This window comes from Dipodomys ordii, unplaced genomic scaffold (genome assembly GCF_000151885.1).
Source record: "Dipodomys ordii isolate 6190 unplaced genomic scaffold, Dord_2.0 Scaffold19, whole genome shotgun sequence".
Classification (NCBI taxonomy): domain Eukaryota; kingdom Metazoa; phylum Chordata; class Mammalia; order Rodentia; family Heteromyidae; genus Dipodomys; species Dipodomys ordii.
In genome coordinates this window covers 4,509,763-4,531,821 of record NW_012267235.1, presented here as the reverse complement: position 1 = coordinate 4,531,821, position 22,059 = coordinate 4,509,763, and the positions used below count along the sequence as shown (strand labels likewise).

At 41.3% G+C, this 22,059-nt stretch overlaps 1 protein-coding gene across 3 annotated transcripts in view; it reads left to right on the top strand.

The window, feature by feature from the left end:
* The window catches only part of Rad51c (RAD51 paralog C), a 35,213-nt gene that overhangs the window by 7,158 nt on the left and 5,996 nt on the right, over positions 1-22,059 (top strand). The window contains exons 4-8 of one of the 3 annotated variants that reach the window (XM_013013196.1): positions 1,108-1,241; positions 6,604-6,735; positions 14,851-14,917; positions 16,488-16,548; positions 18,178-18,250. In XM_013013196.1, coding sequence (XP_012868650.1) covers positions 1,108-1,241; positions 6,604-6,735; positions 14,851-14,917; positions 16,488-16,548; positions 18,178-18,226 — 443 coding nt within the window. In that variant the 3' untranslated portion in view covers positions 18,227-18,250. Of the gene's footprint in view, positions 1-1,107; positions 1,242-6,603; positions 6,736-14,850; positions 14,918-16,487; positions 16,549-18,177; positions 18,251-22,059 lie in introns of those variants that run through there. The other 2 variants (XM_013013195.1, XM_013013197.1) reach the window with 2 other exon arrangements.

Genomic DNA, 22,059 nt, shown 5'->3' with positions numbered 1-22,059 from the left:
CGTTCTTTTTCTGGTTAATTGGAGATAAGAATCTTTAGACTTTTCTGCTCAGGTTGGCTTCGAAACTCAGTCCTTGGGACTAAGAGTGTGGTTCAGCAGTAGCGTGCTTGCCTAGCATGCATGAAGCCCTGGGTTCAATTCCTCAGTATCACATAAACAGAAAAAAGCTGGAAGTGGCACTGTGGCTCAATTGGTAGAATGCATGTCCATGAGCAAAACTGTCAAGGACAGTTTCCAGGATCTGATTTCCAACCCCAGGACTGGCAAAAAAAAAAAAAAAAAAAGCCACCTCAGTCCTTAGATATCAACCTCCTGAGTGGCTAAGATTACAGGCATGAGTTAGTAGTGTCTGGCAATAGTTCTTGATTTTACTTACTTATTTTTTGTGGTTCAGAAGATTAAATGGGCCGGGAATGTAGCTTAATGGTAGTGTGCTTGCCTAGCCTGCATGAAGCCTGAATTTGATTCCTCAGTACCACATAGCCAGAAAAGGCCGGAAGTGGTGCTGTGATTCAAATGATAGATTGCTAACCTTGAGCAAAAGAAGCTCAGGGACAGTATCCAGGCCCTGAATTCAAGCCCAAGGACTGGCAAAAAAAGAAGAAGAAGAAGAAGATTAAGTAGCCCATGTCAGGCAAGTAGTCTACCATTGATCTACATCCCAGACTCTTTCTTGTTTAATAGCGCACTCAAGGAAAAATGCTTCATTTTAACATTTTTCCTTATTAGTTTGTAGACATTTGTAGAAACGTCCATTATTATTCCTGTTCAAACTCAATAATACAAAATGAAAAGGCAGGCATAAAAATTCTATTTTTATTCATGAGTAAGCAATTTCTAGATAGTGTAGTATCTAAGACAAGAGTGGAAAAGGTAAAAATAAGAAAGCAAGTGGGCACTGATGGCTCACTCCTGAGTAGCTAGGATTACAGGCGTGAGGCACTGGTACCCAGCTAATTTAGCTATATTTTTTACCCCTTTCAAAGTAAACAGGTTGTTATACAGAATATAATTATTAAGTAGTATTATTAAGAAACAATAACATTTTCTACAGTTATCAACATATCAAAACAAGTAAACTTAAGATTTTTTTATTGTTTGTTTCAGAGCATCAAAAAGCTTTGGAGGATTTTACTCTTGAAAATATTCTTTCTCATATTTATTATTTCCGATGTCATGATTATACAGAGTTACTGGCACAAGTTTATCTACTTCCAGATTTCCTTTCAGACCACTCAAAGGTATGGGTTAAACTACTGAAAAAAACCAAGTATCTTTGGAGATTTTTGGATAAGCATTAAAAAGATAATTAAGGCCAGGCGCTGGTTGCTCACACAGTAATCCTACCTATTCAGGAGGTAGAGATTTGAGGATCCCGGTTCAAAGACAGCCCAGGCAGCAAAGTCCATGAGACTCTTATCTCCAATAAGCCACTCAGAAAACTGGAAGTGGCAGTGTGATACAAGAGGTAGAGTGCTAGCCTTGAGCTGAAGAGCTGAGGGACAGTGCCCAGGCCTAGAGTTCAAGCCCCATGACCAACCAAAAAAAAAAAAAAGATAATTAAGGACTGAGAATATGGCTTAGTGGTAAAAGTGCTTGCCTAGCACACATAAAACCCTGGGTTCTATTCCTCAGTATCACATAAAGAGAAAAAGCCAGAAGTGGTGCTGGGGCTCAAGTGGTAGAGTGCTAGGCTTGAGCAAAAGAGGCTCAGGGACAGTGCCCCAGGCTGACAAAAAAAGAAAAAGGGTTAAATAGTATAGTAACATAAAATTAAAAGCCAGTAGAGAAAATTTTTTCCTTCCCTACCCTGCAATTTATTTGTATTTATTTCACCTATACTATATACATACTATTCAGATTTGACCCATATACATGGATATATGTGTATCTATGTGTTTTGAATTTTTTTTTTTTTTGGGTCCGGTCGTGGGGCCTGAACTTTGGGCCTGGGCGCTGTCCCTCAGCTCTTCAGCACAAGGCTAGCGCTCTACCACTTGAGCCACAGTGCCACTTCCAGCTTTTTTCTTTTTGCTTATGTGGTGCTGAGGAATCGAACCCAGGGCCTCAGGCATGCAAGGCAAGCACTCTACCACTGAGCTACCTTCCCAGCCCAAATATAAATGTACTCTTTTTGTGTTTGTTTGTTTTTTGGGTCTGGTCGTGGGGCCTGAACTCTGGGCCTGGGCGCTGTCCCTCAACTCTTCAGCTCAAGGCTAGCGCTCTACCACTTGAGCCACAGCGCCACTTCCGGCTTTTTTTCTTTTTGCTTATGTGGTGCTGGGGAATCAAACCCAGGGCCTCATGCATGCAAGGCAAGCGCTCTGCCACTGAGCCACCTTCCCAGCCTATCCTTGAGCTTCTTTTGCTCAAGCCTACCACTTGAGCCACAGCACTATTTCCAGCAGCTTTTTTCTCTTTATATGGTACTGAGGGCTTCTTGCATATAAGGCAAACACTCTACCACTAAGCCATATTCCTAGCCCTGTGCTCTTATTTTGTTGATGTGGTGTTGGGGCATTAAAACTAGATCTTCAATGCCAGGTACCAGTAGCTCATGCTTGTAATCTTAGCTACTCCGGAGCTGAGATCTGAGGATCACTGTCCAAAGCCAATCTGGGCAGGAAAATCCATGAGACTCTTACCTCCAATAAGCTACTCAGAAGAAACTGGAAGTGGTGCTGTGGCTCAAGTAGTAGAGTGCTAACCTTGAGAAAAAGAATCTCAGGGACAGTACTCGGACCCTGAGTTCAAGCCCCAGGACCAGCAAAAATGAAAACAAACATACAAAAAAACATTTCATCTTCATGCATGCTAAGCAGACAACTGAGCTACATGCCCCCAGGTCTAAGTTTTTGGATCCAAGAGCTTCATTTTTTCTGATTAAATAAGTAGCGCAAACAGTAATATCAAATGCTGCAGTGCTTGTGAATGTTTGCTGCAGTGTTTATGAATGTTTGATGTAATGTAGAACAAAATCTATCCAGATAAATGATTATATGATTAAAGAATTGAAGTTGGGAGTCGGGCATAGTTTAAATGGTAGGGCCCTTACCAACAAGCAACAGGACCCTGAATTTGAAGCTTAGTACTGCCAAAGTAATCATAATAATAGTAATTTAGAAATTGAGCCGAGCACTGGTGGCTCATGCCTGTAATCCTAGCTGCCCAGGAGGCTGAGTTCTGAGGATCATGGTTTGAAGCTAAGACAGTCAGGAAAATCCATGAGACTCTTACCTCTAATAAACCACCAGAAAACAAAGTGGTGCTATGGCTCAAGTGGTAGAGCACTAGCCTTGAGCTAAAGAGCTCAAGGATAGTTCCCAGGCCCAGAGTTCAAGTCCCATGAACAACAACAAAAAAAATTGAAGTTGCCTTAATAACCTCACTTTTGAGAAAAATAAAAATATATACATTGATACATTATTAAGTATATATAAACATTGATATTTATAATATGAAGACAAAGATCTGAAAGAATCAAAACATTACAGGCATGGAGTACCATAATCAGTATGCTGCCAGTCACTTATGCTAGGCAAGTTCTACCACTGAACTACTTCCTTCCACTTTTGTTTTCCTTTTGTTTTGAGATCGTTTTACTATCTAGGCCAAGCTGGCCTCAAGACTATCCATACTCTTCAGTCTCCCAAGAGTTGGCATAATAGGCTTGTGTCAGCATGTCTTTTTTCCCTTTATTTTTTTTTATATTTTAAAAATTTGTTTACTTGGGGCTGGGAAGGTGGCTCAGTGGTAGAGCGCTTGCCTTGCATGCCTGAGGCCCTGGGTTCGATTCCTCAGCACCACATAAGCAGAAAAAAAAAAGCTGAAAGTGGTGCTCTGGCTCAAGTGGTAGCGTGCTAGCCTTCAGCTGAAGAGCTGAAGGACAGCGCCCAGGCCCAGAGTTCAGGCCCCACAAACGGACCCCCCCCCCAAAAAAAAAAAAAAAAGAAAGTTTGAAGCCAGTTTGGGTTCCAGAGTGAGCTCAAAGCAGCTTGGGCTATATAGTAAAAACCTGTTACAAAGGAAGAAAAAAGAGATAAGGATTTTATTTATTTATTTATTTATTTTTGTTGGTCATGGGGTTTGAACTCTGGGCTTGGGCGCTTTCCCTGCGCTCTTCAGCTCAAGGGGAGGGCTCTACCACTTGAGCCACAGCACCACTTCCAATATTTTAGTGGTTTATTGGAGAGAAGAGTCTCAAGGAGTTTCCTGCCTGGGCTGGCTTTGAACTGTGATCCTCAGATGTCAGCCTCCTGAGTAGCTAGGATTACAGGCATGAGCCACTAGCCCTAGCTAAAGATCTATTTTGACTTACAGATGTTTCAGTCCTTGGTCCCTTGACCCTATTTTTTGGTGGTACTCTTAACACTCCAACCATAATTCCACTGAATTTTCTTACTTTAGTTAGTTAATTAATTATTAATTTACTTCCAGTTTGTTTTTTTTTTTTGGGTCCGGTCGTGGGGCCTGAACTCTGGGCCTGGACACGTCCCTCAGGTCTTCAGCTCAAGGCTAGCGCTCTACCACTTGAGCCACAGCACCACTTCCGGCTTTTTTCTTTTTGCTTATGTGGTGCTGAGGAATTGAACCCAGGGCCTCAGGCATGCAAGGCAAGCGCTCTACCACTGAGCCACTTCCCAGCCCCTTACTTCCAGTTTTCTGGTAGTTAATTGGAGAATCTCATGGCCTTGGGGCTGGAAAGGTGGCTCAGAGGTAGATCGCTTGCCTTGTATGCCTGAGGCCCTGGGTTCGATTCCTCAGCACCACATAAGCAAAAAGAAAAAAGCCAGAAGTGGCGCTGTGGCTCAAGTGGTAGAGTGCTAGCCTTGAGCTGTAGAGCTGAGGGACTGTGCCCAGGCCCAGAGTTCAAGGCCCTGCGACCGGACCAAAAAAAAAAAAAAAAAGAGAGAGAGAATCTCATGGCCTTAATCTTGACTTTCTTGCGGGGGCTGGCTTTGAATGGTGATCCGCAGATCTCAGCCTCCTGAGTAGCTATGATTACAGTCCTGAGCCACGGGCACCCTGCTCTACTTATTTTTATTTATTTATCTATTTATTGTTGTTCTTGGGCCTGAATTCAGGGCCTTGAGCTTTTTCACTCATGTAGCAATCTACCACACCACCACTTCTGACTTTTCAGTAAACCAGAATTTACTATGTTTTAAATATTGGTGATTATGGTAGAAATTATTACATGAATAGATTTATAACTTTACAAAAGAAAGCCTTTGAAAATAAAGTCCTGGTTTTATTTTTGTAATAGAATGTGCTTTTTGGATGCCCCTCTCTCAGAGGGTCTATGAATGTGGCTTAGTGGTAGGGTGCTTACCTAGTATGCGTGGAGCCCTGGGTTTGATTCCTCAGTGCCACATAAGCAGAAAAAGTCAAAAGCAGCACTGTGGCTCAAGTGGTAGAGTGCTAGCCTTGAGCAAAAGAAGCCTAGGGAGAGTGCCCAGGCCCTGAATTTAAGGCCTAGGACTGACCAAAAAAAAAAAAAAAGAATCTCACATTTGTCTGATTGGGCTAGTTTCAAACTATGATCTTCGGATCTCAGCCTCCTAAGTTGGTATATCTATAGGTGTGAGTGACTTGTGTTTGGTTTTATTTCTTTATTGTTTTAATAATTATTAGGAACATTTTTTTTTCAGTGCTGAGAATTATACATGCTAGGCAAGCACTCTGCCCCTAAGCTACATCCCTAGCCTTCGCCAAAAATTTAAATGTCCTCATTATCAGTATAAAATATTTTCTTAAAACTGTGTGTGAATTAGTTATATTGGATCATGCTTGTAAATTCAGCACTCTGGATGCAGGGGCAAGATCATTAGTTTGAATCTAGCCTAGGCCACATAAAAAGACTCTTTAAAAAAAAAAAGAAAAGTGAAGCATCAGTGGCTCACTCCTGTAATCCTAGATATTCGGGAGGCTGAGATCTGAGGATCATGGATCAAAGCCAGCCTGGCAGGAAAGTCTGTGAGACTCTATCTCCAGTTAACCACCAGAAAACTGGAAATGACACTCTGGCTCAATAGTAAAGCACTAGCCTTGAGCTGAAGAGCTCAGGGACAGTGCCCAGGCCCAGATTTCAAGCCCTAAGACTGACCAAAAAAAAAACTGTCTAGGTCTGGGAAGGTGGCTCAATGGTAGAGCGCTTGCCTTGCATGCCTGAGGCCCTGGGTTCGATTCCTCAGCACATAAGCCAAAAAAAAAAAGCCGGAAGTGGCGCTGTGGCTCAAGTGGTAGAGCACTAGCCTTGAGCTGAAGAGCTGAGGGACAGCACCCTAGGCCCAGAGTTCAGGCCCCACGACCAGACCTCCCCCCCCCCCAAAAAAAAAGTCTACACTGCCAAATTATAAGAAAACTAAAATTATTTACTTTTCTTTTTGAGTTACCTTTTTTCAAGTTAGTAAATTGTCAAACCAGAGTTTACTATATTTTAAATTTTAGTGATTCTTGTAGAAATTATTACATGAATAGATTTATAAATTTACAAAAGAAAGCCTTTCGAAATAAAGGATTTTTTTCTGTAATGGAATATGTTTTTTGGATGCCATTATATGTAACACCAAAACTAATCATCATTGTTTCTTCTATGTTTAGGTTCGTTTAGTGATAGTAGATGGTATTGCTTTTCCTTTTCGTCATGATCTTGATGATCTATCCCTTCGAACTCGATTACTAAATGGCCTGGCACAGCAAATGATCAGCCTTGCAAATAATTACAGATTAGCTGTAAGTATTACTGGTCAAGAGAATTTTTTGATTTATTTGTTTGACTGATTATACAGTACTGGGATTTGACTCATACCTGCTATTTGCTGGTTGTTTGGGGGATGGGGACTTTTCTGCCCAGGGTGTCCTTGAACTATGATCTGTTAGGTCACAGCCTCCTGAGTAGCTAGGATTACAGACTTAAGTCATTGGCACCTGGCTGAGTTTTGGTGGTATTGGGATTTAAACTCAATTCCTTAAGCTTGCTAAGCTGCTATTATACTACTTAGCCGTGCTTCTAGCCCTGTTTTTCACTGGTTATTTTTAGGGTAGGATCTTCTTTCCTACTCAAGTAAGTGTCTTGAATGGTAATCCACCAAGTTCTAGGCTTCCTATGATGGATAGGATGAGATGCATATACCACTTCTAGCTTCCCTTTATGCAGACTGAGTTTCAAGTATTTCTCTTCCTGGGTGGGCCTGACAATGCTATTTTCCCAGTTTTAGCCTTTGAGGTGGTATGGAATGACAGGTGTGTGCACTGGACCCAACGATGTGTTTAGAAAGGTCTCATCAACTTTTTGCCCATGCTAGCCCCAGGCCTCAATCCCCAATAATTTAGGTTTGTAGGCATGAAATTCCCAAGTAACTTAGGTTTGTAGACACAAGCCACCTGGGTAAGAGAGGTTTTGTTTTTTTGTTTATTTTGTGTGTGTGCTGGTCATGGGGCCTGAACTCTGGGCCTGGGTGCTGTCCCTCAGCTCTTCAGCAAAAGGCTAGCACTCTACCACTTGAGCCATAGCACCACTTTCGGCTTTTCTGCTTATGTCGTGCTGAGGAATCGAATTTAGGGCCTCATGCATGCAAGGCAAGCACTCTACCAACTGAGCCACATGCCCAGCCCACACATGGGGTTTTGAAGGTAATTTTGGTTTGGTTTGGTTTCTGTAAAAAAATCCAAGTTGGGGGCTGGGAAGGTGGCTCAGTGGTAGAGTGCTTGCCTTGCATGCATGAGGCCCTGAGTTCGATTCCTCAGTACCACATAAGCAGAAAAAAAAAGCCGGAAGTGGTACTGTGGCTCAAGTGGTAGAGTGCTAGCCTTGAGCTGAAGGGCTGAGGGACAGCGCCCAGGCCCAGAGTTCAGGCCCCACGATCGGACCAAAAAAAAAAAAAATCCAAGTTGGCTATTGTGGGACTTGCCTATAAATCCTAGCACTGAGGAGGTTGAAGTAAGGAGTCTAGCTTAGCTATACATTAAGTTGGAGGCAATCTGAGCTAGCAAGACTGCTTAAAAAAGAAAAACCAAGCCAGGCGTGGTGGCTCATGCCTGTAATCCTAGCTCCTCAGGAGGCTGAGTTCTGAAGATCATGGTTTGAAACTAGCACAGGCAGGAAAGTCTGTGAAACTCTTATCTCCAAAAAACCACCAGAAAACGGGAAGTGGTGCTGTGGCTCAAGTGGTAGAGTGCTAGTCTTGAGCTGAATTGCTGAGGGACAGCGCCTGGACCCAGAGTTCAAGCCCCATGACTGACAAAAAAAGAAAAAAAGCCAGCCTAGGCTGGAAAGTCCATGAGACCCTTATCTCCAATAAACTACTCAGAAAACCCAGAGCTCAAGCCCCACAACCAACAAAAAAAAGAAAAGCCAGTAATCCTCACTACTTAGGAGGCTGAAATCCGAGGAATGCAGTTTGAAGCCAGCCTGGGTGGGAAAGTTTATCTCCAATAAACTACGGAAAAACCAAGTATGGAACTGTGGCTTGAATAGTAGAGCACTGACCTGGAGCAAAACCACAAAGGGAGAGTACTCAGGCCCTGAGTCTAAGCCCTGGGACCTGAACAACAACAACAAAAGGCTAAATTAAAGTAGTAGGCCCTCAGTTCAAGTCCTATACTGGTATATACACATATACACACAAAGAGAGCCACAAGTACAGGAGCCACAAGTACTAGCTCAAATGTAAAGCATTAGCCTTGAGCAAAAATGCTGAGGGACGCTGCCTAGGTCCTGACCCCAGGACCAGCACAAAAATAGAAGTAAACTCTTTTGTCTTCCAAAATATTTTTGTTTTTTCCATTCTCTTAAGAGAGTTTATTTGGGGCTGAGAATGTGGCTTAGTGGTAGAGTGCTTGCCTAGCATGCATGAAGCCCTGAGTTCCATTCCTCAGTACCCATATACACAGAAAAAGCTGGAGGTGTCTGTGGCTCAAGTGGTAGAGTGCTAGCCTTGAGCAAAAGAAGCTCAGGGACAGTGCCCAGGCACTGAGTTCAAACCGCAGGCCAGTCCTGTTTTGTTTTGTTTTGTTTTCAGACTGGTGCCAGTGGCTCATGCCTGTAGTCCTAACTACTTAGGAAGGTGAGATCTGAGGCTTGCGGTTCGAAGTCTGCTGGGGCAGGAAAATCCATGAGACTCTTATCTCCAATTAACTATCAGAAGACTGGAAGTGGTACTGTGGCTCAAGTGGTAGAGCACTAGCCTTAAGTTGAAGAGTGCAGGGACAGCACCCAGGCTCAGAGTTCAAGCCCACAACTGACCAAAAAAAAAGTTTATTTATTTTTTTCATTCTGATAAATATTATATGATCAAAAGGAATGAAGTTTTATTCCAAATTTTATTGTTTTTGTTTTTGGTCCGGTCATGGGGCCTGAACTCTGGGCCTGAGCGCTGTCCCTCAGCTCTTTAGCTCAAGGCTAGTGCCCTACCACTTGAGCCACAGCGCCACTTCCGGCTTTTTTCTTTATGCTTATGTGGTGCTGAGGAATCGAACCCAGGGCCTCAGGCATGTGAGGCAAGCGCTCTACCACTGAGCCACCTTCCCAGCCCCCAAATTTTAAACTACCTGTTTGCCATCACTCCCCACTCTGCACCCACATCCCACCACAAGTATTCTTTCTTGTTTAGAGGTGACAGAAGATGAACTATTTGATTCTTTGTTTTTATCTTTATTAGTTTTATATGCCTGTAATAGACTAAAAGTAAATAAGCAGAGTCACAGGTTCATTTGTATGATTTCTTTGATTTCTCAATTTTGTTTTGTTTTGTTTTTTTGTTGGTCTTGGGGCTTGAACTCTGGGCCCGAGCGCTGTCCCTCAGCTCTTCAGCTCAAGGCTAGCACTCTACAGTGCCACTTCCAGCTTTTTTCTTTTTGCTTATGTGGTGCTAAGGAATCGAACCCAGGGCCTCAGGCATGCAAGGCAAGCACTCTACCACTGAGCCACCTTCCCAGCTCCTTAAACCATATTCTTAAAAAAATTTTTTTTATTATCTTTAAGTGGTTATACAAAGAAGTTCTTATTCTACAAGACAGTATATGAATACAAAATATCTGATAACATTGTCACCCCATCGCTCCTAACCCACCCCTTCTCTCACTTTTCTTTTTTTATTGAGATTAGGTGATTACATAAATTTCACATATTTCACAATATTGTGGAATAGTGATACTTAAAGTCACAAACACATTTCAATCTTCACAAGGCAAATTTTCAATATCATGGTCTATAAAATTTGTGAATTCTATGAGCTTTGACAATACAATTATGTCTTCTAAATCAGGTGATATTTACAATTCTTTCCTTTTGCTTAGTGTAAGCTGGTCCCTCTTTCCCTCTCATTCCTCCCTTCCCATCACTGTCTTTGGGTTGCTTAGTGCATTTTAATCTATGTCCAGTGCAGCTGATGGGCCCCTCTGTAAACCATATTCTTTTTACCAAAGCCAAAATATAGTGATGTGTATTTGCATTATTTCTTGACATTGAAATTTAGCATCATTAATGTGTTAGTTTCAGTTTAGATCTTCCAGTAGAGGGCACTCAAGACTAAAGAGTTGCACAGTTGCCTTTTGTGTTTGGTGTATTGTGCTCTTTTGTGTGTATGTGTGCCAATCCTGGGCTTGAACTCAGGGCCTGGGTACTATCCTTGAGCTTCTTTTTTTTTTTTTTTTTTTGGTCCGGTCATCAGGCCTGAACTCTGGGCCTGAGCGCTGTCCCTCAACTCTTCAGCTCAAGGCTAGCGCTCTACCACTTGAGCCACAGCGCCACTTCCGGCTTTTTTTCTTTTTGCTTATGTGGTGCTGAGGAATCGAACCCAGGGCCTCAGGTATGCAAGGCAAGTGCTCTACCACTGAGCCACCTTCCCAGCCCTGGATGTATTTTTTCAAAGCACTAAAGTTCATAGTTTCAAAGTGATTGCTAGTTTAGTATTTAAAAATTTAGGGGGCTAGGAATGTAGCTTATTAGTAGAGTGCTTGCGTAGCATGCATGAAGCCCTGGTTTCTATTCCTCAGTACCACATAAACAGAAAAAGCTGGAATGTTTGTTTGTTTTGCTGTGGTTCAAGTAGTAGAGCATTAGCCTTGAGCACAGAGAGGCTCAGGGATAGAGCCTAGGCCCTGAGTTCAAGCTCCAGGACCAGCAAAAAAATTAAAATTAAAATATATTTTTTAGAAACTTGTGGTAATCACACAATCATTTTTACTTGTTTCATGTTCAGCACAACATTTTTGCTGAAATAGTATCATTTACTACTTAATTATTTGCTAATAATGAGCTAGGTGTCAGTGGTTTATGCCTGTAATCTTAGCTACTCAGAAGGCTGAGATCTGAGGATTGCAGTAAGACTCTTACCTCCAATTAATCACAGAAAATGCTGGAGATGGCACTGTGGCTCAAGTGATAGAGTGCTAACCTTGAGCAAAAGGGCTCAGAGACAGTGCCCCAGCCCAAAGTTCAAGCACCAAGACCAGTAAAAAAATAAAATAAGCCAGGTGCGAGTGGCTCTGGCCTGTAATCCTAGCTATTCAGGAGGCTGAGATTTGAGGATTGTGGTTCAAAGCCAGCCTGGGCAGGAAAGTCTTTGAGACTCTTATCTCCAATAAACCACCAGAAAGCCGGAAATAACACTGTGGCTCAAGTGGTAATGTGCTAGCCTTGAGCTGAAGAGCTGAGGGACAGTACCCAGGCACAGAGTTTGAGCCCCACAACCAACAAAAAATAAAAATAGAAATAAAAATAAATAAAATAAATACTTGCTAATATATAATTTTAAGGTGTTGAACAGCTAGGTAACTAGCACTTTTCTTTTCTTTTGTCACTTATGGGGCTTGAACTCAGGGCCTGGTGCTGTCCCTGAGCCTCCTTGTGCTCAAGATTAGTGCTCTACCACTTAAGCCACAGCACCACTGCCAGTTTTTTTTTGTGTTTTGGTCTGGTCATGTGGCCTGAACTCTGGACCTGGGCGCTGTCCCTCAGCTCTTCAGCTTAAGGCTAGCGCTCTACCACTTGAGCCACAGCGTCACTTCCGGCTTTTTCCTTTTTGCTTATGTGGTGCTGAGAAATGAACCCAGGGCCTCATGCATGCAAGGCAAGCGCTCTACCACTGAGCCACCTTCCCATCCCCCACTGCCAGTTTTTAAGTGGTTAATTGTAGATAAGAGTCCTAGGCCCAGGTTGGCTTCGAACTGTGATCTTCAGATCTGAGCCTTCTAAATAGCTAGGATTACAGGCATGAGTCACTGGTGCCCAGCGTACATTTTCTTGAAGATATATAATAGATGCGCTAAATATTGTATCTCAGCTGTTGTTTGCAATAAAACTCCTGGAAAGAAAGAAATGAATAATATAGCATTGTACTTATATGGCTTTTGAGCACTTGAAGTATAGCTGATGCTACTAAGGAACTGAATTTCTTTTTTTTTTTAATAAGTTTTTTATTGTGAAAATAAGGAATTGAATTTCTAGTTGTTTTTCTGATCATGGGTATAAAAAGCCAGGCCTTATTGCATAGTAGGCTACCACTCTACTACTGAGATATATTCCCAAACTCTCTTAAATTTTAGTTAATATTCAAATGTCTGTATTTGGCTAATGGCTGTGAATTTAACAGTATACCTCTAAACTAAAAGTATAGGCACAACTGACTACAGCTATTCCAGTTGCTAGAGTTTAAACACTTGGTACTATGTACAGTAAGAGGTGTTACTCAGCATGTTGGAAGATGGTAGTTAGTCATACATTACAGTTAATTAACAATTAAAATTCCTGCTCAGCTTATTCTGAGATGCCTGGTGTAAAATAACAAATGAGGAAAGCACTGTGGCATGTAAGGGGTGAAGAACCTAAAAATATCATATAATCCTTTTGATATCTGATTAAAATCTAGATGGAGGCTGGATATCAGTAGCTCATGCTTATAATCCTAACTACTCAGGAGGCTGAGATCTGAGGATTCAGTTTGAAGCCAGCTGGGAGAGAAAGTCTGTGAGACCCTTACTCCAGTTACACAAACATGAACATGCAAATGCATGCACACATGTATACCAGGATTGGAGCTGTGGCTCACGAGGTGGAGAGTTGGCCTTGAGGGAAAAAAAAAGCTCAGGAATATGTCATGAATCCTGATTTCAAGTGCCAGGACACATACACACATCTAGAATCTAGATGGACCACAGTTCTCTCCCTTGTAGAAAAAAAAAAATCATTGTAGGGTATTGCAATGGCACCAGGCAAACCGTCTTTTTTCCTTTTTTCCTTTCTTCTCTCTTCTTTCTTTCTTTCTTTTCTTTCTTCCTTTCTTTTTCTTTCCTTTCTTTCCTCCCTCCCTCCCTCCTCCCTCCTTCCCTCCCTCCTTCTCTCTCTCCCTTCTTTCCTTCCTTCCTTTCTTTCCTTCTTTCTTTCACTTCCTTTCTTCCTTTCTTCCTTCCTTTCTTTCTTTCTTTCTTTCTTTCTTTCTTTCTTTCTTTCTTTCTTTCTTTCTTTCTTTCTTTCTTTCTTTCTTGCACTGGTACTGGGTCTTGAACTGAGGGTCTGGGTCCTGTCCCTTAGCTCTTTTGCTCAAGGCTGGCACTCTACTACTGGAAGCACAGCTCTACTTCTGGCTGTTTGCACAGTAATTGGAGATAAATGTCTCATGGACTTCTCTGCTCCAGCTTGCTTCAAACTGCGTTCCTCAGCTCTCAAACTCCTGAATAGCTAAGATTTCAGGCATGAGCTACCAGCACATAGCAAAAATTTATATTTCTTGAGTAAAGATTTCTAGAGAAGCAGTAGTAATATACAACTCCAACTCAGTATTTCTAACTTCTATATTTTATGAGGAAAACTTTAATAATAACAGTACCCAAACAGGATGCTGGTGGCTCACGCCTGTAATCCTAGCTACTCAGGAGGCTGAGATCTGAGGATTACGGTTCAAAGCCAGACCTAGCAGGAAAGTCCGTGAGACCGTTACCTCCAATTAACCACCAGAAAACCGGAAGTGGCACTGTGGCTCAAGTAGTATAGAGTGCTTACCTTGAGCTGAAGAGCTCAGGGACAGTGCCCAGGCCCAGAATTCAAGCCCCATGAAAAAAAAAAAGATAATAATAACTACTTAATGCATAGAGTAGTTGTGAGGATTAGATAAAATAGTGAATGTAAAATATATTTAACATAATTTCTGGCATGTATTTAGCCTTCAGTAAATGTTCACTCCAACTGATGTTGCTGCTGCTGTTGTGGGATTTTTGTTGTTGTTGTTGTTTATCTTTTGGCACACACAAAATTATTTGGTCTATTTTTTGTTGTTGTTGTTGATTGTGGGGCTTGAACTCTGGGCCTGGGTGCTGTCCCTGAACTCTTCAGCTCAAGGCAAGCACTCTCCCACTTTGAGCCACAGTACCACTTCCAGTTTTTTGGTGGTTAATTGGAGATAAGAGTCTGACCGACTTTCCTGCCCAGGCTGGCTTGACCTGCCATCCTCAGATCTCAGCCTCCTAAATAGCTAGGATTATAGGCGCAAGCCACCATGCCCCACTGTTTTTTGTTTGTTTGTTTGGTTGGTTGGTTTTTTTTACCCTTGCTGTTCCTGGGGCTTGAACTCAAGGCCTGAGCATTGCCCCTGAGCTTCTTTTGCTCAAGGTTAGCACCACTTCCAAATTTTTCTGAGTAGTTTATTGAAGATGAGTCCCAAGGACTTTTCCTGCCTGAGCTGGCTTTGAATAGCGATCCTCAGATCTCAGCTTCCTGAGTAGCTAGGATTATATGTGAGCCACCAGTGCCCAGCTAATATGTTTTCAACAGTTAATATATTCAGAGTACTAGAATCACAGGGCTTATATGCTAATTTTTTGCACCTAACTTGCTCACATTTGCTTTTGTAGGTAATTTTAACTAATCAAATGACAACAAAGATTGATAAAAACCAGGCCTTGCTGGTTCCTGCATTAGGTGGGTAAAATATGAAATAAATAGTTTTAGTTTATCACAATTTTTCTGTGTTTGCATTTGATGCTTGAGTGCTATAAGCTGTATGAAAGCAGAGAGTATTTGTTTTGTTTAGTGATACATCTTAGTTCCAAGCAAGTGCCTTGAGATACTGACTGATCTTTTCACTTATTTTACATCCATTGAATGTCTAATATCTGGCAGCTATCATGTGTAGTACCTGTTATATAAGCTTTCAAAGATAATTTTTGCAAAGTGCTGGTGGCTTACACCTGTAATCCTAGCTACTCAGGAGGCTGAGATTAGAGGATCTCAGTTGAAAACCAGCTGGGCAGGAAAGGCCATGAGACTCTTATCTCCAGTTAACTACCAGAAAACGGAAAGTGGTGCTGTGTCTCACAGTGGTAGAGCTCACTAGCCTTAAGCTGAAGAGCTGAGGGACAGTGCCCAGGCTGAGTTCAAGCACCATGACCAACCATAATGATAATAATAATAATTCTTCCCATTAGATCCTCACAATCTTAGTTAAAAGGAAGAGTGAATCTATTTAAATACAAACTATAGTACAACAAATAAACAAGAATCTATCCCTAATCTTAGGTATGATTTTTGTGAGAATACAATGCTTCTGGATTTATTGCCACTAAGATCTGTAAGAATATTTTTGTTTTTGACAGCCATGTTGATAGGCCCCTGAAGTCTCAGGTGCTCAAAGACTGAGGTACAGGATTACTCGAACCCAAACAGTTGAAGGCCAGCATAGTGAGACTCTTATCTTTTTCTTTTTTTTTTTTAAAGAATATTTCTTATATTTTTTAATTCTTCTTCTGGGTATCAGAAATACATTACTAATCCTGATGATATAGAATATCAACAAATATACTCACTAAAACTATAAAGTTATCTAGACACTGGTGGCTCACACCTATAATCTTAGCTACTCAGAAGCCTGAGATCAGTTTGAAACCTGCCACCACAGAGAAGTCTGTAATGCAGTTTCCATTTCCTTTTAACTAGTAAAAAGCTGGGCTGGAGGCATTGTTCAAGTGTTGTAGCACTGACTGATCAGGCCAGCTGAGTAATTTTAAGGCCCTTAGTTCAAACTCAGGTATTTCCAAAACTAAAAAACAAAACTATAAACTTTTCAAAAAGCAAATGAGAGGGGCTGGGAATGTGGCTTAGTGGTAGAGTGCTTGCCTAATATGCATGAAGTCCTGGGTTCAGTTCCTCAGTACCACATAAACAGAAAAAGCTGGAAATGGTGCTGTGGCTCAAGTGGTAGAGTGCTAGCCTTGAGCAAAAGAAGCTCAGGGACAGTGCCCAGGCCCCAAGTTGAAGCCCAAAGACTGGCAAAAAAAAGCAACTGAGAAGAATCATTTGCAGTATTTCCCTATTCAAATAAAATTATATAGATATAGATATCTTAGAATATTACTCATGTCCTAGGGATTTTGAAGCCAAGTATATTCTCATTATATTAAATTTAGTAAAGTAGGACTTTTATTTGTTAGAGACATTCTATGGAATTTATAACTTGGTAAGACATTACAACAGTTATGTTCTTTTCTTTCAGGGGAAAGCTGGGGACATGCTGCTACAATAAGGCTAATTTTTCATTGGGATCAAAAGCAAAGGTTAGTATAGAAACCAGTTAATAATTCTGAGTGTTAGTATTATTACAAACTCTTAGTAGTTTCTTGAGGTAGTCTCCAGGATGAGATTACAGTGACCCATGAACTAATACTTTTGTGGTGTTCTTTGAAATCAGTTAGAGCAAACATAGAAACACACTGTTATATCGCCCATTTAGAGACATAGGGAATTCTTTGGAATATTTAAATGATGGGGTGCATGCACCTGAAACAAGTAGGTGGCTAAGGAATTGCCACCTTCTAACACTCTTTGAAGTCATTTATTAACCATGCAGAAGGAGGTGGTACTCTGTGTTCCTAAAAGAGATTGAAAGAATAAAATCAGGACAAAAGGGAACTTTTGAGGTTAGCTTTAGGACCAATTTATGTGGAAATAGGATGGTGTTTTTAGTTGCTTGATATAATTCTTGTATGAAATTGTGTCTTTTTAAAATTTTTCCATTTTCTTGTCTTGCTTTTATTACCCATGTATTTTACCTGCCTTTCACAAGTATTGTTCTTTAAAATAAAGCCATGGCAGCATGAAACCTTAGAGTTTGTTTTTAAAGCTGCTGAGCAAGTGAATGAACCAGTTTTCCCTTTGCTTTAAAATAGGCCATTGAAAACTATGAAGTCTTTTATTCGGCATTTTAAAAAATGTCACATTTATGCCAGCCTTTCTGCTTTGTTATTAATTGACATAACCTAGAGAACTTGGTATGGAAATGCTCTAATAAAGGAGGAAACTGAAGCATATGTAGACAAAGACAACAAAAAGGGTCACCTAAATACATATTGGGTCTGCTCAGTGACTTTTTTTTTTTTGGTTGCATTGATTTGCTTTAAAAATTGAAGAAAATCATGCCTGGACAAGATAGATTTTACTAACTTCAAGCTAATAGCAAAACTCACTATACTTCTCTATATGACTTTCAAAATGGTTCATATAGTTTATGTCTCTTCTCTCTCTCTTCTTTCTTTGTCTCTTCTTCTTCTTCTTCTTCTTCTTCTTCTTCTTCTTCTTCTTCTTCCTCCTTCTTCTTCTTCTTCCTTCTTCTTTTTTTTTTTTGTGCTAGTGCTGGGGCTTTGAACTCAGAGCTTGGAAGCTATCCCTGATTTTCTTTTGCTCAAGGGTAGCACTCTACCACTTGAGCCACAGCACCTTTTCTGGCTTTCTATGAATTGTTTATTGAAGATAACAGTTTCATGGACTTTGCCGTCTGGGCTGGCTTTGAACCATAATCCTCAGATCTCAGCCTCCTGAGTAGCTAGAATTACAGGCGTGAGCCACCCGCACCTGGCTGTCTCTTCTTTAAAAATGGCATTTCTGAAGCTCTCTACTACCTTTTTATTTTCTTCATAATATGTACAGCAAAACAATTTACTCTTTCCCTAATTCTGAAGTAACTCACTATATATAAAATAACCCTTATTCAAAATGCTTGAGACTAGAAATGTTTCAGATTTTTTTCCAGATTTTGGAATATTTGTATATAGATAACAAGAAAGTAATTTTGTACAAATTTTTAATAATCTTATACATGACACAAACTATTTTAGTACAAAAATTTCCACTCATGGTATCATGGCAGCTCTCAAAGTTTCATAAGTTTGTATTTTGGACTTTCCCAGGTTACTGATATTCAACCAGTGCTGGATTCTTTCTTCAGCAGAAAACTGATGTAAAAAGTTGGTAATAAGCCGGGTGCCAGTGGCTGTGATCTCAGAATTGCGGTTCAAAGCCAGCCCGGGCAGGAAAGTCCCTGAGACTCTTTATCTCCAATTAATCACCAGAACACCAGAAGTGGTGCTGTGGCTCAAATGGTACAGGATTTGCCTTGAGCTGAAGAGCTCAGGGACAGTGCCCAGGCCAGAATTCAAGCCCCATGACCAACAAAAATAAAATATAAAGAAGTATTATTCTCTTTTTTAAGTAAAATCCTTTTCTTCCTGTGGATATATGATAAGTAATGTACATGTGCATACTTTATAACAATTTGATATCATTTAGTAATTAAGAATTAATACAGTTTTGTTCTTTATTGTTTGAAACCAGGTATCTTTTTTTTTTTTGCCAGACTGGGGCTTGAACTCAGAGCCTGAGCACTGTCTCTGAGCTCTTTTGCTCAAGGCTAGCACTCTGCCACTTGCCACTTCTGGCTTTTTCTGTTTATGTAGTACTCAGGAATCAAACCCAGGGCTTCATGCATGGTAGGCAAGCACTCTACCACTAAGCCACATTCCCAGTCCCAAAACTAGGTATCCTTAAATCATTAAAGTTATATGAAATTGTTTTGTGGGAGTTGTGTGGTGTTTTTTTTGTTTTTTTTTTGCCACTTCTGGGACTTGAACTCAGGATCTTTGTGCTGTCCCTGAGCGTTTTTGTGCTCAAGGCTAGTGCTCTACCACTTGAACCACAGCTCCACTTCTAGCTTTTTGTGGTTAATTGGAGATAAGAGTCTCTCAAACTTTCCTGCCCTGGCTGGCTTTGATAGACAATCCTGTCATCTTGGCCTTTTGAGTAAGGATTACACCAGCACTCTGTGTTGTGAGTTTTTTTTTCTTGGTTTATACATGATTTATGTTTGTTAATGTTGATGATTGAACCTAAGGCTTTGTAAAGCATGCTAAGTACATGCTCAACTACTGAGGTACCTCCCAGCTCCAAAGTTAAATAAAATAATACATGCTTTTTAAAATCCAGTTTATCTTGAAAGGATAGAAATGGGAATTTATGGGGCTGGGAAGTTGGCTCAGTGATAGAGTGCTTGCCTTATATGCATGAGGTCCTGGGTTCGATTCCACAATAACACATAAGCAGAAAAAAAGCCAGGAGTGGTGCTGTGGCTCAAGTGGTAGAGTGCTAGCCTTGAGCTAAAGAGCTGAGGGACAGCGCCCAGGCCCAGAGTTCAGGCCCCATGACCATACCCCCTCCTTCCCGCCCCCCCAAAAAAGAAATGGGAATTTATATTTATATTGAAGGAGCCAAAGAACTGAAAAACATTTTGTTTTTTTGCTTATGTGGTGCTGAGGAATCGAATCCAGGGCCACAGACATGCAAGGCAAACACTCTACCACTGAGTCACCTTCCCAGCCCCCTGAAAAAATTTAATTTAGCCAGATTTATATTGAGAATTGAACTTAGATCCGTTATCCTGCACCAGATCCCATTCTTTACCAACAACATCTGATTTAACTTTTGACTAATAATGGAATAACCTTCTAAAAGTTCTTAAATGAAATGCTGTATCTGTGTCCTTATCATGTGGGTTTTCCTCTAATTTGCATATTCATGATAATATGAGGCCAAGATTGTTCAGAACTATACTATTCTTTGCCAAGAAGATCTGGTGTGGTAGAGTGGAGTAATACATCACACCCCCTCACAGTGTTTCATATGTGTGCTCAGCTTTAGAGCACAAATTGTGCTTCTGTCTTGTTTCTTCCTGACCCAAACTATGTAGTTCAGCCATATGTTAAGCTTCATCTCAGCAGGGGCTGTGAGCCAAGTGGTTCTTTGGTTTAATTACTCATTTATGTCTCCTGATATGTAGACATAAAAGATTTGAGATTGTTCAGCCTGGAAATTTCAAAAGTGTGTGTGTGTGTATGTGTGTGTGTGTGTGTGTGTGTCCTGGAAATTTCAAAACCATGTGTGTGTCCTGGAAATTTCAAAACCGTGTGTGTGTGTGTCCTGGAAATTTCAAAACTGTGTGTGTGTGTGTGCGTGTGTCCTGAAGCTTGAACTCAGGGCCGTGTGTGTGTGTGTGTGTGTGCGTGCGTGCGTGCGTGTGTGTGTGTGTGTGTGTGTGTGTCCTGGAAAACCGTGTGTGTGTGTGTCCTGGAAATTTCAAAACTGTGTGTGTGTGTGCGTGTGTCCTGAAGCTTGAACTCAGGGCCTTGGCACTATCCCTGAGCACTATCCCTGAGAATTTTTGCTCAAAGCAGGTACTCTGCCACTGCTTCACTTCTGGCTTTTTCCCCCTGTAGTTTATTGTAGATAAGGATCTGATGCACTTTCCTGTCTGGGCTGGCTTCAAAGTGCAAACCCCAGATTTTTTTTTTGTTGTTGCCAGTCATGGGACCTGAACTCTGGGCCTGGGCACTGTCCCTCAGCTCTTCAGCTCAAGGCTAGCACTCTACCACTTGAGCCACAGCACCACTTCTGGCTTTTTTTCTGCTTATGTGGTATTGTGGAATTGAACCCAGGACCTCATGCATGCAAGACAAGCACTCTACCACTGAGCCACCTTCCCAGCCCCAATCCTCAGATTTCAACTTTCTGAGTACCTAGGATTACAAGTATGAGGCACCAGTGCCCAGCCTTCCAATTTTGTCTTTAGGATTGATTTTTTAACTGTATTTTTTTTTGTCTTTTTCTTTTTTGGTACTGGGGATTGAACCCAGGACGTTGCACTTGCTAGGCAAGCGCTTTGCCACTGAGCTACATCCCAGCCCTTGTGTGGGTTTTTTTTAGCTGTATTTTTTTTGTCTTTTTCTAGGATTGATTTTTTAAAAATAACTCATTGGGGCTGGGAAGGTGGCTTGGTGGTGGAGTGCTTACCTTGCATGCATGAGGCCCTGGGTTCGATTCCTCAGCACCACATAAGCAGAAAAAGCTGGAAGTGGTGTTGTGGCTCAAGTAGTAGAGCGCTAGCTTTGAGCTGCAGAGCTGAGGGATAGTGCCAAGGCCCAGAGTTCTGGCCCCACGACCGACCCAAAAAAAACAAAAACCTGACCAAAAAGAAAAAAAACAAGAAAAACCCTCATTGTAGCCAAGCACTGGTGGCTCATGCCTTTAATCTTAGCTACTCAGGAGGCTGAGATCTGAGGATCATGGTTCAAAGCCATCCCAGGCAGGAATGTCCATGAGACTCTTATCTCCAATAAACCACCATAAAACCGGAAGTGTGGCTTAAGTGGTAGAGCACTAGCCATGAGCTGAAGAGCTGAAGGATAGTGCTCAGGCCCAGAGTTTAAGCTCCACCCATGACCACCAACCAACCAATAAACAAAAAACTCTCACTGTACTTTTGTTTTTATTTATTTAGGCATAATTGGGATTTGAACTCAGACCTTTGTACTTGCTAGGAAGATACACTGCTATTTGAACCATATCCCTAAATCTTCAGTTAACATTGTTGTTGGGCTGGGAAGTTGGCTCAGTGGTACAGCGCTTGCCTTGCATGCCTGAGGCTCTGGGTTCGATTCCTCAACACCACATAAGCAAAAAGAAAAAAGCCGGAAGTGGCGCTGTGGCTCAAGTGGTAGAGTGCTAGCTTTGAGCTGAAGAGCTGAGGGACAGCGCTCAGGCCCAGAGTTCAGGTCCCATGACGGGACCCAAAAACAAAAACAAAAAACATTGTTGTTGACATGAACCAATTTACATTAACTTTTGTTCAGAAACACTGAAGGAGACAGGAAATACATCAAGTAGAACCTCTGTTAGTGATATGGAGACATATATACACATATACATATATAGAGAAACTGCTATACAAGTAAAATCAGGAA